The following is a 27,822-nucleotide window of genomic DNA, read 5'->3' as shown; positions in this document are numbered from 1 at the left end:
ACAGCAGCTGTTTTTGGCAGTAGATGTTTTTTCCTACAGTCATTAAACTCTCCATCATGTTATCCTTTCTGTCAATGCACACATAGGCTGTTATCAGCAGTTTTGGGCAGTAAAAAAATAAAAACTAGTGGGTTCTGAGAGATGTTTTTCAGTTGTAAAAACACTCCAACGCTGATAAACGTCGATAAACGCTCAAAAACATCGCTCGTCAGCGTTTTTTAACATTTTTGATCCATTAAAAAAAAACAATCTTAAAAAAAAAAAACACTAACGCGGAAAGCGCTAAAAATCGCTAATAAATGCAAAATCTAAGGTGCATATTTACGCTGGCCGCTAGGTGGCGCTTCCGTCGATTTCCACGTCGAGTATGCAAATTAGCTAGATACGCCAATCCACAAACGTACGTCAGGCCGGCGCATTTTTTTTACATCGTTTCCATAAGGCTTTTTTATGGCGTAATGTTACCCCTGCTATATGAGGCGTACTCAATGTTAAGTATGGACGTCGGGCCAGCGTCGAATTTTACGTTGTTTGCGTAAAACGTTCGCGAATAGGGCTTTGCGTAGAATTACGTTCACGTCGAAAGCATTGGCTTGTTGCGGGTTAATTTGGAGCATGCGCACTGGGATACCCCCACGGACGGCGAATGCGCCGTTCAAAAAAAATGTATTTTACGTCGGGTCAAGACGTATTAACGTAAAACACGCCCCCCATCTCATCCATTTGAATTGCGCACCCTTACGCCGACACAGTTACACTACCCCGCCGTAACTTACGGCGCAAATTCTTTCAGGATACGGAAAATACGCTGAAAGTTACGGCGGCGTAGTGTATCTGAGATACGCTACGCCGAACGGAAAAATGCGTGGAGGTATGTGGATCTGGCCCTTAATGTTTTGGCTAATATTACTCTATGTCATTATTCTTTTCATTGTTATACCGAATGAAGGAAATGTTTATCGCCCACTTTGTATTTTTATTGCAGGGAGAACCCAGAACGGATCTTTGAAGGATATTTCGAGGTTCTGTGCCCCATAAATTCAGATAAAGGTAATTTTCTACCCTGTCCCCTTTCTTTACCTTCCTATAGAGCCATTGATGATAAGTCCAGCTGTGCTGTTTATGTATATTGTAATTCTTACGCTCAGTTCAAACATAACGCTCAAAATGAAGATTTCCATTGCATCCTATGGTTCCTGTTCACACCTAATGCCGCGTACACACGATCGTTTTTCGGCATGAAAAAAAATGTCATTTTTCAGCATGTCCAAAAAACTAAGTTTTTCTAACTTCATCATTAAAAACGATGTTGCCCACACACCATCGTTTTTGAAAAATGATGAACAAAGCGCGGTGACGTACAACACGTACAACGGCACTCTAAAGAGGAAAGTTCCATTCGCCTTTGGGCTGCTTTTAGCTGATTCCATGTTAGGAAAAGACGGTTCGCGCTTTTTTGTCTGTTACAGCGTGATGAATGTGCTTACTCCATCATGAACGGTAGTTTTATCTGAACGAGCGCTCCCGTCTCATAACTTGCTTCTGGGCATGCGCGGGTTTACAACGTTGTTTTTGCCCACACGCGATCATTTTTTACTACCCGAAAAAATACATTTTTTAAAACGACGTTACAAAATGCAGCATGTTCAAATTTTTTTTTGTCGTTTTTCAGAAGCCGAAAAACGATGTGAAGCCCACACACCATCATTTTAAATGACGTTTTTAAAAACATCGTTTTTTTTTCATGACGAAAAATCATCGTGTGTACGCGGCATAAGTGTCGTGTGGCTTAAAGTTGGTAGCTCAAAGCTCGAAAAAGTACATACATTTCTCTAGGACAGACTACTGCATTCTATGTTCCTAAATACTTTCATGGGAGCCTCTGAAAAATACACTTAAAGTGGAGTTCCCCCCAAAAATGGAACTTCCACTTTTTGGATTCCTCCCCCCCTCCGGTGTCACATTAGGCAACTTTCAGGGGGAGGGGGGGAGCAGATACCTGTGTAATACAGGTATTTGCTCCCACTTCCTGGCATAGATAACCGCAGTGATCGCAGTGACCTATATCATGTCTGGGGCCTACACTGCCCCCCCCACTGTCTTCTGGGAAACACACAGGTCCCAGAAGATAGTGGGGACCAGTGAGTACTAGCGCGACTCACGACTCGTGCATGCGCAGTAGGGAATTGGGAAGTGAAGCCACAAGGCTTAATTTTCTGAATCCCTCACTGAGGATGGCGGCGGGGGCAGCTGAGAGCCAAGCGATTGATCAGCTTCGGCTGCCGACATCGCAGGCACCCTGGACAGGTAAGTGTCCATTTATTAAAAGTCAGCAGCTGCAATATTTGTAGCTGCTGGCATTTAATATATTTTTTTTTAGGCGGACCTCCGCTTTAAAGGGGTTGTAAAGGTACATTTATTTTTTCCTAAAAAGCTTCCTTTACCTTAGTGCAGTCCTCCTTCACTTGGACTACAGGAGAGTCAGGGTGCTCTCTACGTTGCAGATAGAGAAAGGAGCTGTGTGTTAGAGGGCGCCCTGACTCTCCTGTATTCCAGGGGAGGGGTTGAGCACAACACTCCACACCAGGGAGAAAGCCTTGCATTACTGTGTGGAGTTACAGACAGAAGAACAGGAAGTGAGGATTTCTCAGAAGAAATAAGGACATTTAAAAGCAAAATGGAAGGATGAGGTAAGTGAAGGAGGACTGCACTAAGGTAAAGGAAGCTATTTAGGGGGAAAAAATGTTTTACTTTACAACCCCTTTAACTTATATTCTTTACATAATTTCTTGCCTCTTCTCCTGCTAACTAAGTCTTCATTGGCCAAAACAAATACATTCAAGCCTAAAAACATCTAAAAACACTGTACAAGTGTAGCGCCTGTGTACTTATCAGTACAGGTGCTATTTAAAATCTAGTGGGAGGAGAGACTTACTTGCTCTCATCTGTGTTTGATTTGGTTAAAATTTGGCTATCGCCAACCCCGAGCTGTCCTGTGGGTCACTCTGTTCTCCAGAGATGCTATCTCATCTCTGGACGGTAGGTGGCGCCAGAGGGGTTCGAGCGGAGTCGCTTTTTCTCAGCAGCCAATTGGAGGAGTTTTCCCTAGCGGAGTATGCTGGGGAGGAGTATTTCTGTGGCGGAGGCCTTGGCTAGAGGTTCTTCGCGGGTTCCTGGTTCCAGGTGCGGCACCCACCTTTAGGGTGTGCGCACATCACAGGCCCCGGCGATATGGCCTACCAGGCCTGAGCGCACGTGCTATGCGGAGTTCCTGACTCTGGGCTCCTAAGGCCCGGAAGCAACTGATGCTACAAAGGGGCCCCAGTGACTTACTGGGTCCCCCCATCTCTATTGAGAAGATCCCAAGCTGGGTGATGTTCGGTGGGGGATCGGTCTGAGGAGAACCCGGAGGCAGGTGATCCAACAGGGCTTGAACGAACCATCGGGGATCTGGGTGACCGGACACTGACAGGTTGTATGCCGCAAACTGTCGGTCGGTGGCCCTAAAAATATATACTGGGAGGATTCGCTCTACTATCGAAGCTTTACACTAGGCCTGAGGCAGAGGTCTCATCTTTAAACCTTATACTCTATTAGAGCCAAGTCTGTGGCAGAGACTTGTTCCTTTCCCAGAAGTTTAAGTTGCGCTCTGGCTGCCAGGCCTGTGAGAGGGGTCTGTCCAGGGGCACTTCACCCACTCCCAGGGCCGGATTCCAGACAAGGCCATCAAGGCCAGGCCTCGGGCGGCAGTGGGTGCAGGGGCGGCACTGCGGCTGAGAGGAGAGGACACTTTCACTTTCATTTCATTTCCGGAGTTCCCCCTGTCATGTCACGGATGGTGAGAGGAGAGAAAACAGAGGGAAGAGGAGGTGAGATGGCTCTCAATGTAATTTTCGGCAGCAGCAACCCCCCCCCCCCCCTCCGGTTCTTAATGTCATTTTGTCAGACCCCCCAATGCTCAATGTCACCCCCCCCCCCCCCCCCGCTTCTCAATGCAATTTTCGTCAGCAGAACTCTCCCCCGCCTCTCAATGTCATATTCGGCAGCAAACCCCTCCCCCCTCCTTCTTCGTGTGTTGCCGAAAAAGTCCCCCGGCGGATAATGTCCCCCCTGTACTGCGCAGGCGGGGGGCGGCATTGAAGGACCCGGCCTTGGGGCGGCAAAGGGAGTAAATCCGGGCCTGCCCACTGGAGTGGGCACGTGAGAAAGTGTAACTATTGAAGGCAGGACTGCTTTCTTTATCCAAGGCCTGAATCTGTGAAGTTGTTCTCTTTTCACCAACCTATGCTGTCTACCTCAAGTTGACTGTTGGTCGTGTTGACCAGGATTAATGAAAGCATTGAAAACGTCAGTCAACCGTTTGGACATTCCGTCATTGCTCTCACTGCCGTCATAACCCCTAGACACATCACAGAGGTAACTTAAATACGCCGATCCCAAATCTAACCAGCGGCTCCTCCGGGGGTAAGCGCTACACAAGCATAAATTAAAAAATGCTTATAAAATGGTTGGAGAAGCTCAAATGTGAACCTAACCTCACTGTTACATTAAACACATTTCCATTTTATCATTTAGTCCATATATTGCTAAAAAGTAAAAACTTTTTAAAGCGTTTGTTTTTTATATTTGTAGGTAGGGGTTGCCATGTTTTCTTCAAGCCAAACACTTTGGCGGCACATATTGATATATTTTTTCTCTAAATAACATTTCTAATCATATGGAGTTAATCACAGGAATATCCGCCTAAATCTGAATAGGCAGAATTCCCTTTTACATCTGAATCCACAGGGTTCCTATTAACACCTGAATTATTATTATTATACAGGATTTATATAGCGCCAACAGTTTACGCAGCACTTTACAATATAAAAGGGAGACAATACAGTTATAATACAATAAAATACAAGAGGATTAAGAGGGCCCTGCTCAGAAGAGTTTACAATCTAATAATCCACCCAGCTGCCTTTATGTCTGAATCCACAGAGTTTTCAGGACAAGATAACTCCTCTGGATGAACTCCTGTGCATAGGCTACCCGTGGCATTTTTCTTTGTATCGCAAAAAAAGTTCCTGTGGCAGTTGTGGCTGAAATCTTTCTTGGTCTACCTGACCTTGGCTTGGTATCAAAAGAGCCCCTAATTTTCCACTTCTTCCGCTTCTTTAAGTGATTGGGCAGTACTAACTGGTATATTCAAGGCTTTGGATATCTTTCTATATCCTTTTCCAACTTTGTAAAGTTTCATTACCTTGTTATGCAGGTATTTTGACTGTTCTTTTCTACCTCATCATGGCTCAGTGTGTAGCCTGCTTAGTGCATCCATGTGAGAGCTAATAAACTCATTGACTATTTATACACGGACACTAATTGGGATTTAAATAGCCACAAATGTGGGAAATTAACCTTTAATTGCCAATTTAACCTGTGTGTGCCACCTTCTGTGTCTGTACCAAGGCCAAACATTCTAGGGTATGTAAACTTTTTATCAGGTATCAGATAATAAATGGATTTGTGTGATTACTATCCTTAACCACTTGCCGACCAGCCAATGTCATTATACTGCGGCAGGTTGGCATGATCCTGTGAGCCGTCGTAGCTGTACGGCAGCTCGTTTAAGTGGGATAGCAGGCGCGCACTGCGGGGGTGCCGATGCTCGTGGACGGTGGTCACGATGACTGCCAGCCATGCGCGATCGCGGGCACGAGAGCCAGAACAGGGACATGTGTGTGTGTGTAAACACACAAATCCCTGTTCTGAGAGGAGAGTCAGATTGTGAGTTCCTACTTGCTAATAACAACGATCTGTCATTTCCTCCAGTCACTCCCATCCCCCTACAGTTAGAACACACACTAGGGAACACATTTAACCCCTTGATTGCCCCTAGTGTTAACCCCTTTTCCTGCCAGTGACATTTATACAGTAATCAGTGCATTTTTATAGCACTGACTGCTGTATAAATGTCAATGGTCCCAAAAATGTGTCAAAAGTGTCAAATGTGTCCGCCACAATGTTGCAGTCCCAATAAAAATCGCTGATCGCCACCATTACTAGTAAAAAAAAAAAATAATAAAAATGCCATAAATCTTTCCCCTATTTTTTAGATGCTATAACTTTTGCGCAAACCAATCAATATATGCTTATTGCGATTTTTATTACCAAGAATATGTAGAAGAATACGTATCGGTCTAAACTGATGAAAAAATTTGCTTTTTTTTAAAAAAAAAATGGGGATATTTATTAAAGCAAAAAGTAAAAAATTATGGCCCAGATTCACAGAGAGCGGGCGCACATTACACCGCCGTAGCACAAACCAATGTACTCCACGCCGACGCAGTGCAGAGAGACAAGCATGGAATTCAGGAAGCCAGTGCTCCCCACGCTGCATCGGCGTGGCGTAGGTTTCGAAGGCGCAGGCCGGCGCAGGTGGACGTGGGCTTGACCCATGCAAACCCATGCAAATGAGGCGTGACCCCATGCAAATGATGGTCCGAGCGCCAGACAAGTACCTTTAACGAACTGCGCATGTGCCGTGACGTGGACGCATCCCCCTGCGCATGCTCACAACCACATCGGAAAAACTGCCTAAGATACGCCGGATCACTGCGTACGCCATGAACGTAACCTACGCCCAGCCAGACACACGTCCAACATAAAATTGTCCGGCTTGTGTTCCCTGGTGCAGACCTTTGCACGTCTGCTGCTGGGTTACACCTCCTTTATGGGGCTTAACTTTACGCCGGACGTACAACTTACGCGCACCTTTCGTAGCTTGCGTCGGGCACACGCAGGTTCGTGAATCGCCGTATTTCCCTCATTTGCATGTTTGAATGACTAATCAATGGGAGCAGCACCATGCTCCCAGCCTAAATGTGCGCCCACTCTACGCCGGCGTAAGCAAGTTACGTCGGCGGGGTGAAGCCTATTTTTAGGCGCATCTCTGTTCGTGGGTCTTGCGCACAGATACGACGGCGCACATTTGCACTTACGTCGGCGTAACTTGATATACGTCGGCGTAAGTGCTTTGTGAATCCGGGCCATTGTGTTTTTTTCTAAATCTACACTTTTTTTTGTTTATAGCACAAAAAATAAAAACCCGAAGAGGTGGTCAAATACCACCAAAAGAAAGCTCTATTTTCGGGGGAAAAAAGGACGCAAATTTTGTTTGGGTACAGCGTCACACGACCACGCAATTGTCAGTTAAAGCGACGCAGTGCCGTATTGCAAAAGAATGGCCCGGTCATTGAGCAGCCAAATCTTCCAGGGCTGAAGTGGTTAAACAAAAGACTGTTTTTTGGGCATGATTAGTCATATTTTCAATGTTAATGCCAAAATTTCACATTTTCTGCCAGGGTGTGCAAACTTTTCATCATGACTGTATATATAAAATATATGTAATGCATATTAAGGCATGTGTATGTGTGAATACCTGATTTCACTTTTATAACCCCCTGTTCCAGCAGCACTCAGACTGGGAGAGGGTGGGGCCAATCAGGTGAGCTGGAGGCAAATATGCTGACACAAATCTTGCTGACCTAAGAGAACAGAAAGTCTGATAATGTGTTTGTTCAGCGTCACTCCTGTTCCAGGAACTGAATCTTAAAGGTGGAAAGAATTGCAGATACTGCAAAGTTAATATTGATCTGACATAAGCCTACGCTGTGCATACATAGACTCCCTGCACTGTGTCATTGTGTGCTGTGATACTTGAAGACAGATTAGATAAGAGGAAGTACTTTACTCTATTTATTACACTGCATGTTCTCCCACATTCTACTGCTATTAAAAGGGAACTTGCATCATAACCTATTTTAGTAAGGAAATGGTTTTGCTTGCTTGAAAGTCCATATTTTTATAATGTTATTTCATATATATCCGCAGACTCCCCCTGCTGGGGGTTGTCTGTATTGCAGACTAGGCAATCAGAGTTCTTGCTGAACTGCTCTCTGCAGTAGCTGCCAATTATACTTGTAAGACCCTTGTAGAGTGTAAGCTCTAATGAGCAGGGTCCTCTGATGCCTCCTGTATTGAATTGTATTGTAATTGTATTGTCTGGCTGACGTTGTAAAGAGCTGCGCAAACTGTTGGTGCTATATAAATCCTGTATAATAATAATAATAATAATACTTACGCTGCATGGTCCTACCAGTAACTTCCTTCTGGGCTTCTGACTGCCCTGGTTTACTTCCATAACACTTATTTACTCTTGGAATGAGACAGCGGTAAAGTGACCAGTGGCGGTTCGTCCATAGAGGGCGCTGGAGCGCCGCCCCCTCTGGCTCTCACCGCCACTGAGTCAAATAACATAGATTCATGCATTGCACGAATCTATGTTATTATCGCCGCTGCCGCTGTTATTCAGATGGTCAGCGCTTATGTCCGGCCATCTGAATAACGCCAGCTGGTTGGCTGTACAGAAATGTCTATCAAAGCCAACGGCTCTGATAGGCTTTCCCAATACAGCCCTCGGGTCCCGGAAGCTTATTCTCGGAGCGCACAGACTGTACGCCCCTTGGATATGATGACAGGCGTCTCAGCCAATCAGGTTGTCCGGTTCTGGCTACCGTTAACCTGATTGGCTGAGACGCCTGTCAGTCATCGAGGGCGGGAGAAGACATCGTGGGACGTGGATGCCTGAGTCCAGTAAAGGTAAGTGCCGGGCGGGGGGGGGGGGGGAGAAAGCAATTTACAGGGCACAGTGGGGACAATTGGCACAGCGGCGACCATTGGCACAGCGGCGACCATTAAAGGGCACAGTGGTGACAATGGATGGCACAGTGGCTGCGTTTAATGGCATGGCACAGTGGTGACAATGGATGGCACAGTGGCTGCGTTTAATGGCATGGCACAGTGGTGACAATGGATGGCACAGTGGCTGTGTTTAATGGCATGGCACAGTGGTGACAATGGATGGCACAGTGGCTGCGTTTAATGGCTTGGCACAGTGGTGACAATGGATGGCACAGTGGCTGCGTTTAATGGCATGGCACAGTGGTGACAATGGATGGCACAGTGGCTGCGTTTAATGGCATGGCACACTGGTGACAATGGATGGCACAGTGGCTGCGTTTAATGGCATGGCACACTGGTGACAATGGATGGCACAGTGGCTGCGTTTAATGGCATGGCACAGTGGTGACAATGGATGGCACAGTGGCTGCGTTTAATGGCTTGGCACAGTGGTGACAATGGATGGCACAGTGGCTGCGTTTAATGGCATGGCACAGTGGTGACAATGGATGGCACAGTGGCTACGTTTAATGGCATGGCACAGTGGTGACAATGGATGGCACAGTGTCTGCGTTTAATGGCATGGCACAGTGGTGCGAATTGATGGCACAGTGGCTGCATTTGATGGCATGGCACAGTGGTGCAAATTGATGGCACAGTGGCTGCGTTTGATGGCATGGCACAGTGGTGCAAATTGATGGCACAGTGGCTGCGTTTGATGGCATGGAACAGTGGCTGCGTTTGGGCACAGTGAGACTGCAATTTTTTTTTTCCTTTGCGCCCCCCCAAAAATTTTGAGCACCAGCCGCCACTGAAAGTGACTGATGGTAAACTAGTCTTTGTGTATTTTTACTATTTACTAGACAGTGCTAAATGAGGTACTTGGTGTTTTATAGCCCTTTTTTTTTAGTGCAGTGGCTGCTAACCCTTTGCAGTCAGTAGTGGCCCATCCATTATATGTATCATGGATAGATTCATGCATTGCATAAATCTATCCATGGCCGCCGCAGCCACCCTCTATTTAGACGTCCGGCCCCATTAGGATGCCGGGCGCCTGAATTACGGCATTGTTTTTTTTTTTTTAAGCACCTGATTAGAGCCAGAGGCTCTAATAGGCTTCAAAATAGGGCGGATCAGAGCGCAGAGCATTGCTCTCGGAGTCCACCTAGATGTGTTAGAAAAGCAAATGAAAAGCCAATGAATATTCGCTTTTCTAACATTGAACCGCCTCCCCATCAATGAGGAAGCACGGGTCTAATACCAGTCACCTGATTAGCTGAAAAGACCGGCGCTCCTATTGGACGCATTGAGGACACAGCTCGCTGCTGCCTGACGTGCTACCCGTCCCACAACTCGCCAGTGTCACCCGCTGCCTGACCCGCCACCAAGATGGTGACTGTGGCTGCATTTGATGGGCACAGTGGCTGCACTTGATGGGCACAATGGCTGCATTTGATGGGCACAGTTGCTGCATTTGATGGCACAGTGGCTGAAATTGATGGCACAGTGGCTGCATTTGATGGGCAAAATGGCTGCAATTGATGGCACATTGGCTGAATTTCATGGGCACAGTGGCTGCAATTGATGGCACAGTAGCTGCATTTTGATGGGCATAGTGGCTGCAATTGATGGCACAGTGGCTAAAATTGATGGCACAGTGGCTGCATTTGATGTGCACAGTGGCTGCAATTGTTGGCACAGTGACTGCATTTGATGAGCACAGTGACTGCAATTGATGGCACAGTGGCTGCATTTGATGGGCACAGAGGCTGCATTTGATGGCACAGTGAGGCTGCAATCGATGTTTTTTTTTCAGTATTTTTCAAACTTTTTGCACTTTATGTGCACCCCCCCCCCCCCCAAACATACACCAAGATGGTGTAAGTGCCGTTCAGACAGCAAGCAGGCGGGCGGGGGTGACTGTGGCTGCATTTGATGGGCACAGTGGCTGCACTTGATGGCACAGTGGCTGCATTTCATGGGCACAATGGCTGCATTTGATGGGCACAGTTGCTGCATTTGATGGCACAGTGGCTGCAATTGATGGGCACAGTTGCTGCATTTGATGGCATAGTGGCTGCATTTCATGGGCACAGTGGCTGCATTTGATGGGCACAGTTGCTGCATTTGATGGCACAGTGGCTGCATTTGATGGGCACAATAGCTGCAATTGATGGCACATTGGCTGAATTTCATGGGCACAGTGACTGCAATTGATGGCACAGTGGCTGCATTTGATGGGCACAGTGGCTGCATTTGATGGCACAGTGAGGCTGCAATCGCTGTTTTTTTTCAGTATTTTTCAGACTTTTTCCAGTTTATGTGCCCCCCCCCCCCCCCAAACATTTTGAGCACCAGCCGCCACTGTTTAGAGTGCCCTCCAGCTCCGACCAGTACCTCCAACCTCCTTCCAGTGCCTTTGAAGCCCCTCCAATGCCCCCAGCCAAAACCAGTGCTAGAGTTTCCCAGTGCCCCCAGGTCCTTCAATGCCTCCAACTCTTTTAACAGCCTGATATACTGCCCCCTCCACATCTCACCAGCCCCCACCAGTACCCCAGTGTCCGCTTCAATCCTAGAGTTTCTGAGCCTCATAATGGCCTTAAAAAGCCCTTAAGACTACGTAACAATCTTTCTGGTATAAAAAAAAAAAAAACCTCTCTGTTGTCTCAGTAAAGGTCTCCTACCACTGCCGGGGGTTCTCATCTCAACCTCAGTGTTCCAGATTGGGGTGGTTTGCTGCTCCGATTAACAAGCTCTGCACCTAATTTACAGCATTTTCCATTCAAACACAATTTGGGTATTATTTATGCAGTTCATACAAAAGAGGTGCATGGATTTTCTCCAGGGCAGAAGCAGGCAGGATTTGGCAAATATGGCATGTTAAAATGTTTGCATTATGTATTTAGTAAAAGTTAAACTTTAAGTCCTTGGATTGTTCCTGATCTACAGAGTTTTCTGTCTGTCTTTCAGATCCAGAGCTTAAACGACAATTTCCTGATGTTTTTGATGACCAGGTAAGAGTATGCTATGTAACTGTCTTTTCATTGGCATGGAAGACCAGCAGGTTAGAGGGGATATTATATTGAAAGACCTGATGGACCTTTGCATTTTATATACACTATATTGCCAAAAGTAACACGCACATGAACTTTAATGGCATTCCAGTGTGAGGCCGCGTACACACGGTCGGTCAAAACCGATGGAAACGGTCCAAACCAATGGTGTGTGGGCCCCATCGGTCAGTTATCCTTCGGTCAAAAATTTTAAAACTTGCTTTAAAATTGAACCGATGGACGCCTAATTAAGCTCAAAAATCAATCAATCAATCAAAACCGACGGTTAGTATGCCAAAGCATCGGTTAAAAACCCGCGCATGCTCAGAATCAAGTCGACGCATGCTTAGAAGCATTGAACTTCATTTTTCTCAGCACGTCGTTCTGTTTTACGTCACCGCGTTGGACTCGATCGTTTTTTTAACCGATGGTGTGTAGGCACATCAGACCATCAGTCCGCTTCATCGGTTAACCGGTCCGGACCAGTCTTATTGGATGGACCGACCGTGTGTACGCGGCCTTAGTTCGTAGGGTTTATTATTGAGTTGGCATACCCTTTGCAGCTATAACAGCTTCAACTCTTCCACAAGGTTTAGGAGTGTGTCTATGGGAATGTTTGACCATTCTTCCAGAAGCGCATTTGTGAGGTCAGGCACTGATGTTGGACAGGAAGTCCTGGCTCGTAGTCTCCACACTAATTCATCCCAAAGGTGTTCTATCAAGGTCAGGTCAGTAAAAGTCTCCTACCTCTGCAGTTTGGAGCTATCCCAGAAGAGTCGAAGCTGTTATGGATGCTCCAACTCAATATTGAACCCTACGGACGAAGACTGGATTGGCAATAAAGTTTATGTGCGTGTAAAGGCAGGTGTCCAGTGGCGTATCTAGGGTATGGCAGCCATGGCAAGTGCCATGGGCGCCATATGAAGGGGGCGCTGTTGAGTGGCTGGCCAGCAAGGCACTTACCAGGGTCTGAGGGTATCTTCTTCCCTCCTCCCAAGCATAGGCAAGATCTCCTTTTCAGCACCTTTGCTAATGGACAATGGCAGCACTATCCCTGCTGCGTTCAGCCACAGACCTCCCCTGTTCTCCAAGGCTCTTCCATTCCATCTGGTCAGTGGCGTCTCCAGCTTTCATATTTAGGGGGGGCACATGGGGGGACAGGGACAAAAGTAGGGGGGCCAACTATAAAATGCAATTATATATATATATATATATATATATATATATATATATATATATATCCTGGGGCCCTTTACTACGATCCCACTATGGGCCCTTTCACATGTTCTGCAGTGAGCTCCCTTCCTACTATACTGGGGCCCCCCAGGGTGGCAGAAAACAAGAGATATATGTCACCAGCACAACAAGAAAACATAAGGGTCCAAAGCAGTGGAAGAACTATCAGGGTTGCAAAGGTTGTCTTGCCACCGGGCCCTGGTGTTCTGCCACAGTGGGGATCCCCAGCTGTCCTGTCCCTGCTATTTACAGAGCTGGTCTGGCATCTGTCTCCTTGGCAGCGGCGGCAGTCTATTAGGACCAAGTGCTGGTGACATTATGGGGGCATGCAGGGGAAGGCTGGCACTATTGGTTAAAGAGAGCCGAGCCCCCAGCTGGTCACCTAGCAGCAGTAATGCTGTATAACCTTCTCTGTTGACATGCTGATCGGGATGTGATCCAGGTGATGCTCCCAGTCAGATCTAATAAACACAATATTTATTAGTATCAAGAGTACAACCACATAAATATAATCAACCGTATAATCAGCAGCCAAGTGGGCTCTATGCCTGTAAAGTGTGGGCTTTGATCAATAAAATCACTGATATTTATGACTAGGATTTGACTAAGAGCATCACCTGGATTGCATCCCGATCAGCATGTCAGAGAAGGGTCCTCTGCTGCTAAGCAACCTGCAGGGAGCTCAACTGTCTACAACCAATAGAGATGGGCTCGGGTGTGTTTGAAATCCCACATGCCCGATCACGCCAGGAAGCCGACACTCCACTGTGCTAATCAATGTATGGGCTGCCTAAGAGCTAAGACCAGCCATAGACAGTTTAAATCTCAGCTGGTTCAGCATAAACTGGCTGAGATTTTAACCATTAATGAGCAGATTCTCTTATAATTATCACTAGTGGTTGCTGTATAGTCACTAGTGATAATCACTGTTTGTCGGGAGAATATAATTGCTGGGCAGGAGGGATATTCCCCTGTCACCACTGTCTGTTGATGGGGGAATCATGCAAGTTTCTTTCCTGCAATCTGTGGATGCAGGAAAGAAATTTGCACCATATATTATCTGCCTAACTGAAAGTGAAAGTAAATTGTGAATGTTTTGAAAGAACAGGAGAGGGGGAGGGAGACAGATCGGGGGGGACAGAAGGGATGGAGATAATGTAGTTCAGTGATTACAGTGTACTGCAGTCTGCAGTGCACACACTTTAACACGGCCCAGGCTAGAATATCTGGTTGTGTGAGCGCTCGCATTATGCAGTGTCGGCGAGCACAGGGAGGGGGAGGAATCCCCCGCAGAGCTGACTGGGGGCGCTCTCCCTCTCAGGGAGCAAAATACAAAAATTCCAAAAAAAAAAAAAAAAAAAACATTTTTTTTTTGGGGGGCACATGGTGGGGCACAGCATGATGTTGGGGGGGTCAGGGCCCCCTCTGGCCCCCCCTAGGGACGCCTCTGCATCTGGTCAGATTGGCAGCGCACAAAGAAGAAGGAGGAACATTAGTTTCTCCCTCTCCTCTGTGAAAATTAAGACCTTAAGTGATGAAGATTTCATCACTTCCAGTATTGGTTCTGCATTTACCTGGCCTTGGGGGGCAGAGGAGGGATCAGGGGTCTAATAAACCCCAGATTTCTCCATAAAGAGGATATGTCACTACCCAAGCTATCACAAGGGATGATAAATATCACAAGTTTTGTTAGCTGTTTTTTTTGTTAAGGTTATCTGAAAGATGGGTTTCAAATGTTTCGACAGGGGCGCAGTTTTAGTGCTTGCCATAGGCGCCATTTTCACTAGATACGCCTCTGCAGGTGTCCCAATACTTTTGGTAATATAGCGTATGTTACATATACAGTAAATGTGGAAAAAATTGAAAACAAACACCTGTAAATCAAAAAAAGGCACTAATATACTGAGTACTATCATTATATGTATTTATTCTGCATAGTTTTGAGTATGCATTATTCTTACAATGGTTGTTCAAAGTCAAATATGAAGGGTTTCATTAGATATAGTAGTTGCTATCTTGTCACCTGTCTGAATTCATACTGATAACTTGTGCTAGGAAGTGAGACTTCTTTAAACTCTTGGGAGTTGGGCTTAGAAATGCCCTGTACACGCGATCGGTTCGGCTGATGAAAATGGTCCCATAGACCGTTTTCATCGGACGAAACGATCGTGTGTGGACCCCATCGTTTTTTTTTTCCCATCGGTGAAAAAAAATAGAACCTGTTTTAAAATTTTCTGATGGTTAAAAAACCGATAGAAAAAAACGATCGTCTGTGGGGAAATCCATCGGTCAAAAATCCATGCTTGCTCAGAAATAAGTCGACGCATGCTCGGAAGTATTGAACTTAATTTTTCTCAGCACGTCCTTGTGTTTTACGTCACCGCGTTGGACACGATCTGATTTTTAACTGATGGTGTGTAGGCAAGACTGATGAAAGTCAGCTTCATCGGATATCTGATGAAAAAATCCTTGGTCCGTTTTCATCGGATGAATCGATCGTGTGTACGTGGCAATAGTGGGGTAGATTCAAAGAGCAATTGCGCCTGCGTAACCATAGTTACGCAGCGCAATTGCTTACTTGCCCCGTCGTATCGAATACTCCTGATTCAGGAACCTCGATACGCTGACTGCAGCCTAAGAAATGACTGGCATAAGGCTCCTTATGCCGTCATATCTTAGGCTGCATTCTTACGCAGGCCGCTAGGTGGCTTTCCCGTTGTGGTCAGCGTATAGTATGCAAATTGCATACTAACGCCGATTCACAACCCTACGCGAGCCCTGCGTACGCAGTTTACTTTGTTTGCGTACGTCGGATTTTGCGTAAGGCTGCCCCTGCTATTAGCAGGGGCAGCCAATGCTACGTATACCCGTCGTTCCCGCGTCGCGAAATTTGAAATTTACGTCGTTTGCGTAAGTGAATCGTGAATGGCGCTGGACGCCATTCACGTTCACTTTGAAGCAAATGACGTCCTTGCGACGTAATTTACCGCAATGCACGTCGGTAAAGTTTCCCGACGGAGCATGCGCACTACGCTCGGCGCAGGAACGCGCCTAATTTAAATGATCCACGCCCCCTACGGGATCATTTAAATTGCGCGCGCTTACGCCGGGCATTTTGCCGGAGCGCCCACGCAATTTACGGAGCTACTGCTCCGTGAATCAAGGGTAGCGCAGGTAATTTGCGGAGGCGCAGCGTCAAAACGGTGCGCTGCGCCTCCGTAAAAACTGCAAATCTACCTGAATCTACCCCAGTGTTCATATGGTGGTCCTATGATTGTCTGAGTTTTATCCAGGGAGTCTGTTATTGTCTGATAATCAAGACAAAATGTGAGGTTATTGGGCATAGTGTGTCATGTACAGTATATACCACTGTCTAATATATATATATATATATATATATATATATATATTTTTTTTTCTTTTTCTTTTTTTACAATAAAGTTATAAATAAAAATATATCTAATTTTTTTTTTCTAGGACTCGGTTACAACGCTTACAAAGTTTTGCTTCCCTTTTCATGTGAAAAGGTAAAAATCCTGCTGTCTAAATTCTTATGTCATTGTTAATTCAAAGCTCAGCCCAAACCTCAAACCTTTTGTAAATCCCAGACATAATAACATTTGTAAATAGTATATATTTTCAATGTTGTTTTCTTATGCCTGCTCCGGTTTCCATTTGCCCAATGCTTAGATTTTGTCATTATACTTTCTTCCTCGCAACAATAAAAAAATTCACATTGGGCAAAACATACTGAATTAAACTGTACAAGGCTTAGGGGGAGTTTTTATGTCACTGACCTGTACAATTTTGGATAATTTTTTGAGTATAGCCTCCAATTACATAGCCCAAAACTAGGCGTAAAGTAGTACCATTATCCAAAAAGTGATATAGAGAAGCAGCGTGAGGTAAGAGCGTAAGGGTAGTTGCTGGGACTCCCCGAACACAAACTCAAACCAACAATTTTTGTGGTGGACTATCTCAGTACTTATACAAAAAAATTCAATTATTTAGATAAAAATTTCATTTATTAGCCATAAAAAAGACAAAAATATACAAATAAAAAAAAATTGGTTAGGAAAGAAGCATTTTGCACACTCGAAGTCATGAACTGATGGCTATGAGTCTCATGATTAAGGCCCACAGGGGCTGAAGCACGTCAACATCATTACTGTTGGATTTTATCCCGTTTGTGTGGATGACCAAAAAAAATTTGAAACACTGCAGTCCACCATGTTGCCAGCTTTTTCAGAACTTCTACAGGGAGTGCAGAATTATTAGGCAAGTTGTATTTTTGAGGATTAATTTTATTATTGAACAACAACCATGTTCTCAATGAACCCAAAAAACTCATTAATATCAAAGCTGAATATTTTTGGAAGTAGTTTTTAGTTTGTTTTTAGTTTTAGCTATTTTAGGGGGATATCTGTGTGTGCAGGTGACTATTACTGTGCATAATTATTTGGCAACTTAACAAAAAAAAATATATACCCATTTCAATTATTTATTTTTACCAGTGAAACCAATATAACATCTCAACATTCACAAATATACATTTCTGACATTCAAAAACAAAACAAAAACAAATCAGTGACCAATATAGCCACCTTTCTTTGCAAGGACACTCAAAAGCCTGCCATCCATGGATTCTGTCAGTGTTTTGATCTGTTCACCATCAACATTGCGTGCAGCAGCAACCACAGCCTCCCAGACACTGTTCAGAGAGGTGTACTGTTTTCCCTCCTTGTAAATCTCACATTTGATGATGGACCACAGGTTCTCAATGGGGTTCAGATCAGGTGAACAAGGAGGCCATGTCATTAGTTTTTCTTCTTTTATACCCTTTCTTGCCAGCCACGCTGTGGAGTACTTGGACGCGTGTGATGGAGCATTGTCCTGCATGAAAATCATGTTTTTCTTGAAGGATGCAGACTTCTTCCTGTACCACTGCTTGAAGAAGGTGTCTTCCAGAAACTGGCAGTAGGACTGGGAGTTGAGCTTGACTCCATCCTCAACCCGAAAAGGCCCCACAAGCTCATCTTTGATGATACCAGCCCAAACCAGTACTCCACCTCCACCTTGCTGGCGTCTGAGTCGGACTGGAGCTCTCTGCCCTTTACCAATCCAGCCACGGGCCCATCCATCTGGCCCATCAAGACTCACTCTCATTTCAGCAGTCCATAAAACCTTAGAAAAATCAGTCTTGAGATATTTCTTGGCCCAGTCTTGACATTTCAGCTTGTGTGTCTTGTTCAGTGGTGGTCGTCTTTCAGCCTTTCTTACCTTGGCCATGTCTCTGAGTATTGCACACCTTGTGCTTTTAGGCACTCCAGTGATGTTGCAGCTCTGAAATATGGCCAAACTGGTGGCAAGTGGCATCTTGGCAGCTGCACGCTTGACTTTTCTCAGTTCATGGGCAGTTATTTTGCGCCTTGGTTTTTCCACACGCTTCTTGCGACCCTGTTGACTATTTTGAATGAAACACTTGATTGTTCGATGATCACGCTTCAGAAGCTTTGCAATTTTAAGAGTGCTGCATCCCTCTGCAAGATATCTCACTATTTTTGACTTTTCTGAGCCTGTCAAGTCCTTCTTTTGACCCATTTTGCCAAAGGAAAGGAAGTTGACTAATAATTATGCACACCTGATATAGGGTGTTGATGTCATTAGACCACACACCTTCTCATTACAGAGATGCACATCACCTAATATGCTTAATTGGTAGTAGGCTTTCGAGCCTATACAGCTTGGAGTAAGACAACATGCATAAAGAGGATGATGTGGTCAAAATACTCATGTGCCTAATAATTCTGCACTCCCTGTAATGTTGTAGAGTGGCTTGCAGAGGCTGAGTGCAAGGCACCTGTGCGTGGTTTTCCCTGTTAAGGTGAGCTGACTGGGTTGCAGCATTGTTTGTTTAGTTTTATTTCCCGATATGAACTGATGGTGTCTAGGCAGTTGTTTGATTTCTTGATCATGGTCAGCATGGTCCAACAAAATTTCTGAGGAAAGAATTGTCCAAAGCTGGCCATTGGCATTAGAAATCAGTCAGGCAGGCAACCACCAAACTCATGATGTTTGCTTACCAGATTCAGTCCTGAATAGGACTATTTGGGTTTCAGAAACATTCCTCCGTTTATGTTATGGAGGAGGAAGGTGCAACTTCACATCCAGGGCTCAAGTCCTGCGGCAACACGTGGGAACGGCGTCCCTGCACTTTTTTCACAGCAGGAACGCCGTTCCCTTTGCAGGACTAGAGCAGCCTCGAGCAGCCGAGCCGCCCGAGCCGATCCTTTATTAAGCATCGCCGCATAGTGAAGGACTCGACTCGAGTCATTGTCAGGGGCAGGCGAACTGAGCCGACCAAACTCGGAGCTCCTCTTCCAGGCTCAGACCTCGCCTGCCACCTGTCCTTCAGTACACGTCCGGTAGCGTGTGACATCACGCAGAGGCGGAGTCACACAGCAACGCTAGGGTGAGCCCACATCTCCTCTCCTCACACCGTGACACGCACTCTGCCCTGACACTGTGTGTGCAGTGAGCTGTAAAAAAAAGCCCTTTTTGTACCCTATATATATAGATTGACCAGCCAGCCAGCACCCTGAGGCCAGCCAGTCAGCCAGCACCCTGAGACCAGCCAGGCCCGCACTGAGACCAGCCAGGCCAGCACCCTAAGACCAGCCAGGCCAGTACCAAGTACATTGAGGCCAGCCAGCCAGCACCCTGAGACCAGCCAGGCCAGTACCGAGACCAGCCAGGCCAGTACCGAGACCAGCCAGGCCAGTACCGAGACCAGCCAGCACCAGTATTTTCTGTGAAATGTATATGCATATGAGCGTATCATTTTTATTTATTTTTTGGTGGGGGAGTGGATCTTGGGTGGGAGTTCCCACACTTTTTTCCCCAGGACTTGACCCCTGTTCACATCCCTGCAGACCAGCCATTCCCAACCAAAGTTTTTCCAGATATCGCTAGGAGGTCCTTAAGATGTGGACGATTGATCTCCCATCTGATGATGCCTACATAGTTCCAGGACCAACATCACTTGGCACAGCCAGAGGCATTCCGTCAGAGATATATTTAGTTGTCTGTAAGGATGATATTCTGACCACTACTCCAAGGGGGGCATTCTTCTTACATGCTTCCAATATGCATTGCATTCTTCCTGCTGACCACCAATGAATTGATTTTACAGGGGTTCCCTGAGACCTGAAAAATATTTCAAGGGTTCCTCTGGGGTAAAAAGGTTGAAAAGGGCTTCTGAAAAAATGGAGGGAGACACATATTTGGGGAGATGAAAAGGCTGCTCGCCCCGAAATTGCATGGAAGAGAGAGTTCCCCATTGGGGCTTTTAGGCAGCAAGAAAATTTTTGGGAATAACGTTGTTGTATAAATTATTGTTTATTGCCAAGGATTTCGAATATCACAAGGGTAAAAAAGTACAAAGAAGGTCACAAGGTGATAACAATATATAGGTTGAAAACATATGACATTGCTGGATGCAGTGAGCATGACATGATTGCATAACATGATTGCAACAAAACTTTGACAGTAGGAGGCTATATGTAATAAATAATCTGTAATAATGAAAACCCCATGAGCGGTGCTGTAGCCCCGACGCGTTTCGACCAGTTGGGTCTCTTCAGGGGGCTGGGATTTCTAAAAAATATATATAGAGAGAGTATAATAATTGCATATGATCAAAAATGAATGAGAGGACATAGGTCAACACACATCATAAAAAATTAGCCATAATAATTTCATAATTACCACTGATGCAAGACACTGGGCAATGTATAATACCATGGGGTGGACCATTGGGGCCCAGGCTGCCCCCACCTCCCAACAAGGGGCGGCCTGACCAGAACAGCTTTCAGGGAGCCACATGATGAACGCCCCCCCCCCCAGGGGCAGCGGAGGAGCAGTCCTACAAGAAAACACCCATAATGAACCATGATTAGATTAATTAATGTGGAAGAATGCATGAATTCCAAGGGGCTGTTAAGTAACAGCTGGCCCATATGTATGTATCGTAGTAGGTATGTACTACGATACATACATATGGGCCAGCTGTTACTTAACAGCCCCCTGGAATTCATGCATTCTTCCACATTAATTAATCTAATCATGGTTCATTATGGGTGTTTTCTTGTAGGACTGCTCTTCCGCTGCCCCTGGGGGGCGTTCATCATGCGGCTCCCTGAAAGCTGTTCTGGTCAGGCCGCCCGCTGTTGGGAGGTGGGGGCAGCCTGGGCCCCAATGGTCCACCCCATGGTATTATACATTGCCCAGTGTCTTGCATCAGTGGTAATTATGAAATTATTATGGCTAATTTTTTATGATGTGTGTTGACCTATGTCCTCTCATTCATTTTTGATCATATGCAATTATTATACTCTCTCTATATATATTTTTTAGAAATCCCAGCCCCCTGAAGAGACCCAACTGGTCGAAACGCGTCGGGGCTACAGCACCGCTCATGGGGTTTTCATTATTACAGATTATTTATTACATATAGCCTCCTACTGTCAAAGTTTTGTTGCAATCATGTTATGCAATCATGTCATGCTCACTGCATCCAGCAATGTCATATGTTTTCAACCTATATATTGTTATCACCTTGTGACCTTCTTTGTACTTTTGTACCCTTGTGATATTCGAAATCCTTGGCAATAAACAATAATTTATACAACAACGTTATCCCCAAAAATGTTCTTGCTGCCTAAAAGCCCCAATGGGGAACTCTCTCTTCCAGAAAAGGGCTTCTGTAGACAGCAGTGGCGGCCAGTGTTTTTTTGGGGGGGCAGCATACATCCACCCTCCGGCAGGCCACAACGCGCTATGGCGGGTTGCAGGCTCCGGTGGTAGTGGGCTTCAATGGATGGCGGGCGGGCTCCTGTGTCTGTTGTGCGGATCCTCACTTCTTCTCCTAGGCGTCCAATAGGTATCGGACCCACATACCGATTGGCCAGGAGGAGGATCAGTGTTGCAACAGCGAATATTCACTTACTGCAACACACCTGAGTGGACTCTAAAAGCAATGTTCTGCGCCCCGAGCCCACCCTATTTTTAAGCCTATTAGAGCATATGGCTCTAATCAGTGCTTCAAAAAATACACCTCCGCCCAGCCTCGCCATAGGAATTAGTTGCGCCCGTTATCCTGAAAGGGGCCAGCCACATTGGATTGGGAGGGCAGCGGCATGGATAGGGGGGCAGAGCCTGTGCACCCACAATGGACGGGCCGCCCCTGGTAGACAGACATTCCTGGCAGCAGCCTATGTCAAGGGGATCAATGGAGATTGTAGAAGTTTTTCTAACTTGTCTAATCACAAACTTCCCAGAGAACAGTCAGACTGGACTATCTATATCTATCACCTGGACGCTCTTGCTAAAAGTGGGAAATTGCCATTTAGTAAGAGCATCTTTATTCTGGATTTATGCCAGAAAGAAAAAAATGTATGTGCTAACACTAGGCATTGCAACACACCGACATGCATCGATGCATTTTAATTTAATGATTTTAGTCAATAGACTTGAATAACAAAAAAAAAAAAAAGGGTCAACATGCTTTCAATGAAGCATGGAGGAATTTTTTTACAATGGTTTGGTGTGAACCAGTCCTACCAAAACAATGCATTTGAAATGGACCCTCAGATACATGGCAATTGATCTGGTGTAAACAGGAATGTCTGGCCCAGATTCACAGCCGAGATACGACGGAGTATCTCAGATACTTTGTCGTATCTCTCAGAGTATCTATGCGACTGATCAGTTACACATAGTTTGCCCTTAGATCCGACAGGTGTAATTGTTTTACACTGTCGGATCTTAGGATGCAATACCGCGGCCGCCGTTGGGGGGAGTTTGCGTCGTAAACCAGCGTCGGGTATGCAAATTAGGAGTTGCGGCAATCCACAACGGTTTTTCGCGTCCGCTACGTCGCTGCTAGTCTAGTTTCCTGTCGCAAAGTTAGTCGTCGTTTTTGGTGCCATCGTATGTGCTGTATAAAGTATGGCCGTCGTTCCTGCGCCGAAATTTGAACATTTTTGCTTCTTGTGTAAGACGTCCGGGAATACGGAAGTACGCTACGCACGTCACCATTCGAAAAAATACGTCACTTCGCGCAAAGCACGGTGGGAAATTTAAAAGGGAGCATGCGCAGTAGGTCCGGCGTGGGAGCGCGCCTAATTTTAATGGCACACGCCCCTTTGAATTACGCGGGCTTACGCCGGAGGCCGCCGGCGGAAGTTTTCTCGCAAGTGCTTTGTGAATCAGGCACATGCGATGAAAACTTGCGGCGGTGTAACGTATCTACGATATACGTTACGCCGCCGCACTTCTACGTGAATCTGGGCCTCTGTTCTGTTCTGTTCAAATCAACCAATAAGATGCTTCATTCATTTTCCCAGTGTAGTACAGAAGAGTAAAACAATGGTGTGATTGGTTTGACTATCTATTATGGTACCGAAAATAAATTAGTGATACATTTACCAGTATATGTATCAAAAAATCTATCATCAATTGTCTGTTCGTACATACCCTGCTCAGCTTCTGTTTCACTGTATTACCATGTATTGCCCTTGTTGCCTGTTCTTCTGTATCATTTCTCAACTTTGTCTCCCGATAACAATGCCACCATAATATAGATGGCAGAACTCATCCGTCCAACACTTCAGCTTTACACTGACCGACCTCCAGGGCTACCAGCGGTTTGGTTTTTGTCGGCTGTCTGTAGAAGCAAAGAGTTGTACGTGTATCCTCAGGTGAGTGGCTCCTCCTGAAAGTTAGATCCCTAACTGTCTAAAACCAATTTGTATCAATTTTCTTTAGGTTGGACCTCGGGAATGAACATATGTTTTCTTTCTTTATTTACTATGGTTGTCAACATTCACATTTAAAAAATATGCATCTTATGTATGCTCATTTAGACGACATTCGCACCTGAATGATTTAAAGTGGGATTTGAAACAACTCAGTGCTTGACAGTAAAATTTCCATTATATTCATATAATATAGTGCTTATCCACTGCTCATCATTTGAAAAAGTAATTGGGCTTTTTTTGGGACACAGTCAAGCACTTTGGCCCAAATAGACATTAATGGCATCACCTAAAAAATGAGTGAAAAACAAACAAAAAGTGTGTTTTTGTCTTGCCTAAAAATGGGTAATCTTTACAATAAATGATTTAAATAAAAAAAAACGCATGCTTAAAGCGGAGTTCCACACAATTTTATAACTTTGCATTATGGGCCTGATTCCCAAAAGAGATACGCAGGCGGAACTGCTGTTCAGTCTGTGCCTAACTTTGGAAACGATCCTCAAAAGGCTTTTTCCAAAGTTAGGCAGAAAATCTGACATGTGTAAGACACTTACACGGTCAGATCTTAGGATGCAGTACCGCATCCGCCGCTGGGGGCATTTCTCATTGAAATGCAGCTTTGAGTATGCAAATGAGGACTTAAGCAGATCCACAACGCTTTTCATCATTGTGATTTCTGCGTAAGTTCCGATTTGCTTGCGCAAAACTAGGGCTGGTTTTACAATGTGGAAAATTAGTCACACCTTATAAAGGCCCATTCAAGCGACGGCATTTGGTATGCATTCCTGAGGGAGAACTCCACGGCAATTTGTAAATTCAAAACCGGCATGGGTTCCCCCCCCAGGAGCATACCAGGCCCTTAGGTCTGGTATGGGTTGTAAGGAGACCCCCCCTACGCCGAAAATTCGACGTAGGGGGTCCCCCTACAATCCATACCAGACCCGTATCCAAAGCACGCTACCCGGCCGGTCAGGAAAGGGAGTGGGGACGAGCGAGCGCCCCCCCCTCCTGAGCCGTGCCAGGCCGCATGCCCTCAACATGGGGGGGTTGGGTGCTCTGGGGCAGGGGGGCGCACTGCGGGCCCCCCCACCCCAGAGCACCCTGTCCCAATGTTGATGAGGACAGGACCTCTTGCCGACAACCCTTGCCGTTGGTTGTCGGGGTCTGCGGGCGGGGGCTTATCGGAATCTGGGAGTCCCCTTTAATAAGGGGGCCCCCAGATACCGGCCCCCCACCCTAAGTGAATGGATATGGGGTACATCGTACCCCTACCCATTCACCTGGAGGCAAAAAGTTAAAGTTATTAAACACACAACACAAGGGTTTTTAAAATAATTTATTAGTCTGCTCCAGAGGCCCCCCCTGTCTTCTTTATTAGCTCTAATACCAGGGGGGGCTTCTTCTTCCACTCTCCGGGGGTCTTCTCCGCTCTCCAGGGGGGGTTACTTCTTCCGCTCTCCGGGGGGGGGGTTTCTTCTTCCGCTCTCCGGGGGGGTTTCTTCTTCCGCTCTCCGGGGGGGGTCTTCTCCGCTCTCCGGGGGTCTTCTTCTATCTTCGCCGCTCTCCGCTGTTGACTCGGCGCACCCCGGTTCTTCTGCAGATGTCCGGTGCCTTCTTCTTCAGCGCTGGCTGCCTGCTATCTTCGTGTGTTAGCTCAATTACTAGCAGGCAGCCATCGCGGTCTTCTGTGACGTCACCTTCTTCTCTTCTGTTCTTTTCCCCTCTTCCGATGTTGACACTTCGCCTCTTGTCGCTGTAATGATGGAAGCGCGCCTTGCATCCCATTTATATAGGCCTCACCGTCCCATCATGCTCCGGCAGGTACCCACGTGGTGGGTGCCTACCCACGTGCACCCACCACGTGGGTACCTACCGGAGCATGATGGGACGGTGATGCCTATATAAATGGGATGCAAGGCGCGCTTCCATCATTGCAGTGACAAGAGGCGACGTGTCAACATCGGAAGAGGGGAGAAGAACAGAAGAGAAGAAGGTGACGTCACAGAAGACCGCGATGGCTGCCTGCTAGTAATTGAGCTAACACACGAAGGTAGCAGGCAGCCAGCGCTGAAGAAGAAGGCACCGGACATCTGCAGAAGAACCCGGGGTGCGCCGAGTCAACAGCGGAGAGCGGCGAAGATAGAAGAAGACCCCCGGAGAGCGGAGAAGACCCCCCCCCGGAGAGCGGAAGAAGAAACCCCCCCCGGAGAGCGGAGAAGACCCCCGGAGAGTGGAAGAAGAAGCCCCCCCTGGTATTAGAGCTAATAAAGAAGACAGGGGGGGCCTCCGGAGCAGACTAATAAATTATTTTAAAAACCCTTGTGTTGTGTGTTTAATAACTTTAACTTTTTGCCTCCAGGTGAATGGGTAGGGGTACGATGTACCCCATATCCATTCACTTAGGGTGGGGGGCCGGTATCTGGGGGCCCCCTTATTTGAGGGGACTCCCAGATTCCGATAAGCCCCCGCCCGCAGACCCCGACAACCAACGGCAAGGGTTGTCGGGAAGAGGTCCTGTCCTCATCAACATGGGGACAGGGTGCTCTGGGGTGGGGGGGCCCGCAGTGCGCCCCCCTGCCCCAGAGCACCCAACCCCCCCATGTTGAGGGCATGCGGCCTGGCACGGCTCAGGAGGGGGGGGGCGCTCGCTCGTCCCCACTCCCTTTCCTGACCGGCCGGGTAGCGTGCTTTGGATACGGGTCTGGTATGGATTGTAGGGGGACCCCCTACGTCGAATTTTCGGCGTAGGGGGGGTCTCCTTACAACCCATACCAGACCTAAGGGCCTGGTATGCTCCTGGGGGGGGGGACCCATGCCGGTTTTTTCTTTGAAAATTGGCATGGAGTTCTCCCTCTCAGGAATGCATGCCGAGCGACGCTGTCATTTTTTTTTATAATTATTTGTTTTCCCGGCGCGTATATTTTTTTTCACCCGTCGCAACTTTAGTGTCCCGTCGCAATCCACAAAGCCCGGCGTCAATTACGTTCGCGCGCTGCACGTCGGGAAAATTACGTCACACGCATGCGCAGTACGGCCGGCGCAGGAGCGCGCCTCATTTAAATTTTAAACGCCCCCCGGAGAGGAGGACCGACTTGCGACGGAGGCACTTAAGTTACACGGCGTGTAATTTCTAGGTAAGTGCTTTGTGGATCAGGCACTTAGGTAGAAATTTTAAGTCAGTGTAACTTAACTGCTGAAAGTTAAGTTAGGCAGCTTTTTTGAGAATCAGGCCCTATAAGCATAATCTTCTTGCAATTGAAATTATTTAAATTTTTTTTCCTAAGGCCCCGTACGCACGGACGGACTGTCCGATGAAAACGGTCCGCCGGACCGTTTTCATCGAACATGTCCGCTGCCGGATTTTGGTCTGATGGTTGTTCACACCATCAAACCAAAATCCCCACGGACAGGATACGTGGTGACGTGGCCGCGCCGTCGCAGCGACGATGACGCGGCGACGTGCGCGACCCTGGAAGGTCAATGCTTCCACGCATGCGTTGAATCACTTCGACGCATGCGAGGGCTTTCGGCCGAGCAGACATGTCCGGTGAGTCTGTACAGACGACCGAACATGTCCGACGGACAGGCTTCCAGCGGACATGTTTCTTAGCATGCTAAGAAACATTTGTCCGCTGGAAACTGTCCGATCCGCCAGAAAATTGTCCGGTCGACCGTACACAGGACCGTAACATGTCCGTTGAAACTGGTCCGCGGACCAGTTTCAGCGGACATGTTCAGTCGTGTGTACGGGGCCTTAAGGTTACCTGGATATTCCAGTTTCTAATGGAGTTTCCGGTCTCTGCCACACGCGGATATGCCCGTCATATCCGGTGGCGCACTGTCTCCTGAGATTTATGTGTCAGAATTTCCAGGAGTCAGTGTGGATGGCCACCGCTCATTATCGTGATATTCCAAAAACGAATTTGACACAAAGACGCCAGCAATTATCTTGGTTGCCATCACAATGGGGCGAGCACTTCCGACGATGCCGT

General features: G+C 46.7%; 1 protein-coding gene across 2 annotated transcripts in view; it reads left to right on the top strand.

The window, feature by feature from the left end:
- DENND1C (DENN domain containing 1C) overlaps positions 1-27,822 on the top strand; it is a 110,963-nt gene that overhangs the window by 12,371 nt on the left and 70,770 nt on the right. For both annotated transcript variants that reach the window (XM_040346650.1, XM_040346649.1), the window contains exons 2-5: positions 986-1,050; positions 11,695-11,738; positions 16,491-16,540; positions 23,657-23,773. In XM_040346650.1, coding sequence (XP_040202584.1) covers positions 986-1,050; positions 11,695-11,738; positions 16,491-16,540; positions 23,657-23,773 — 276 coding nt within the window. The remainder of the gene's footprint in view (positions 1-985; positions 1,051-11,694; positions 11,739-16,490; positions 16,541-23,656; positions 23,774-27,822) is intronic.

The sequence above is a fragment of the Rana temporaria genome, chromosome 3, assembly GCF_905171775.1.
Source record: "Rana temporaria chromosome 3, aRanTem1.1, whole genome shotgun sequence".
Taxonomy (NCBI): domain Eukaryota; kingdom Metazoa; phylum Chordata; class Amphibia; order Anura; family Ranidae; genus Rana; species Rana temporaria.
The sequence above is the reverse complement of the archived record's forward strand: the minus strand, read 5'-3'. Positions and strand labels throughout refer to the sequence as shown.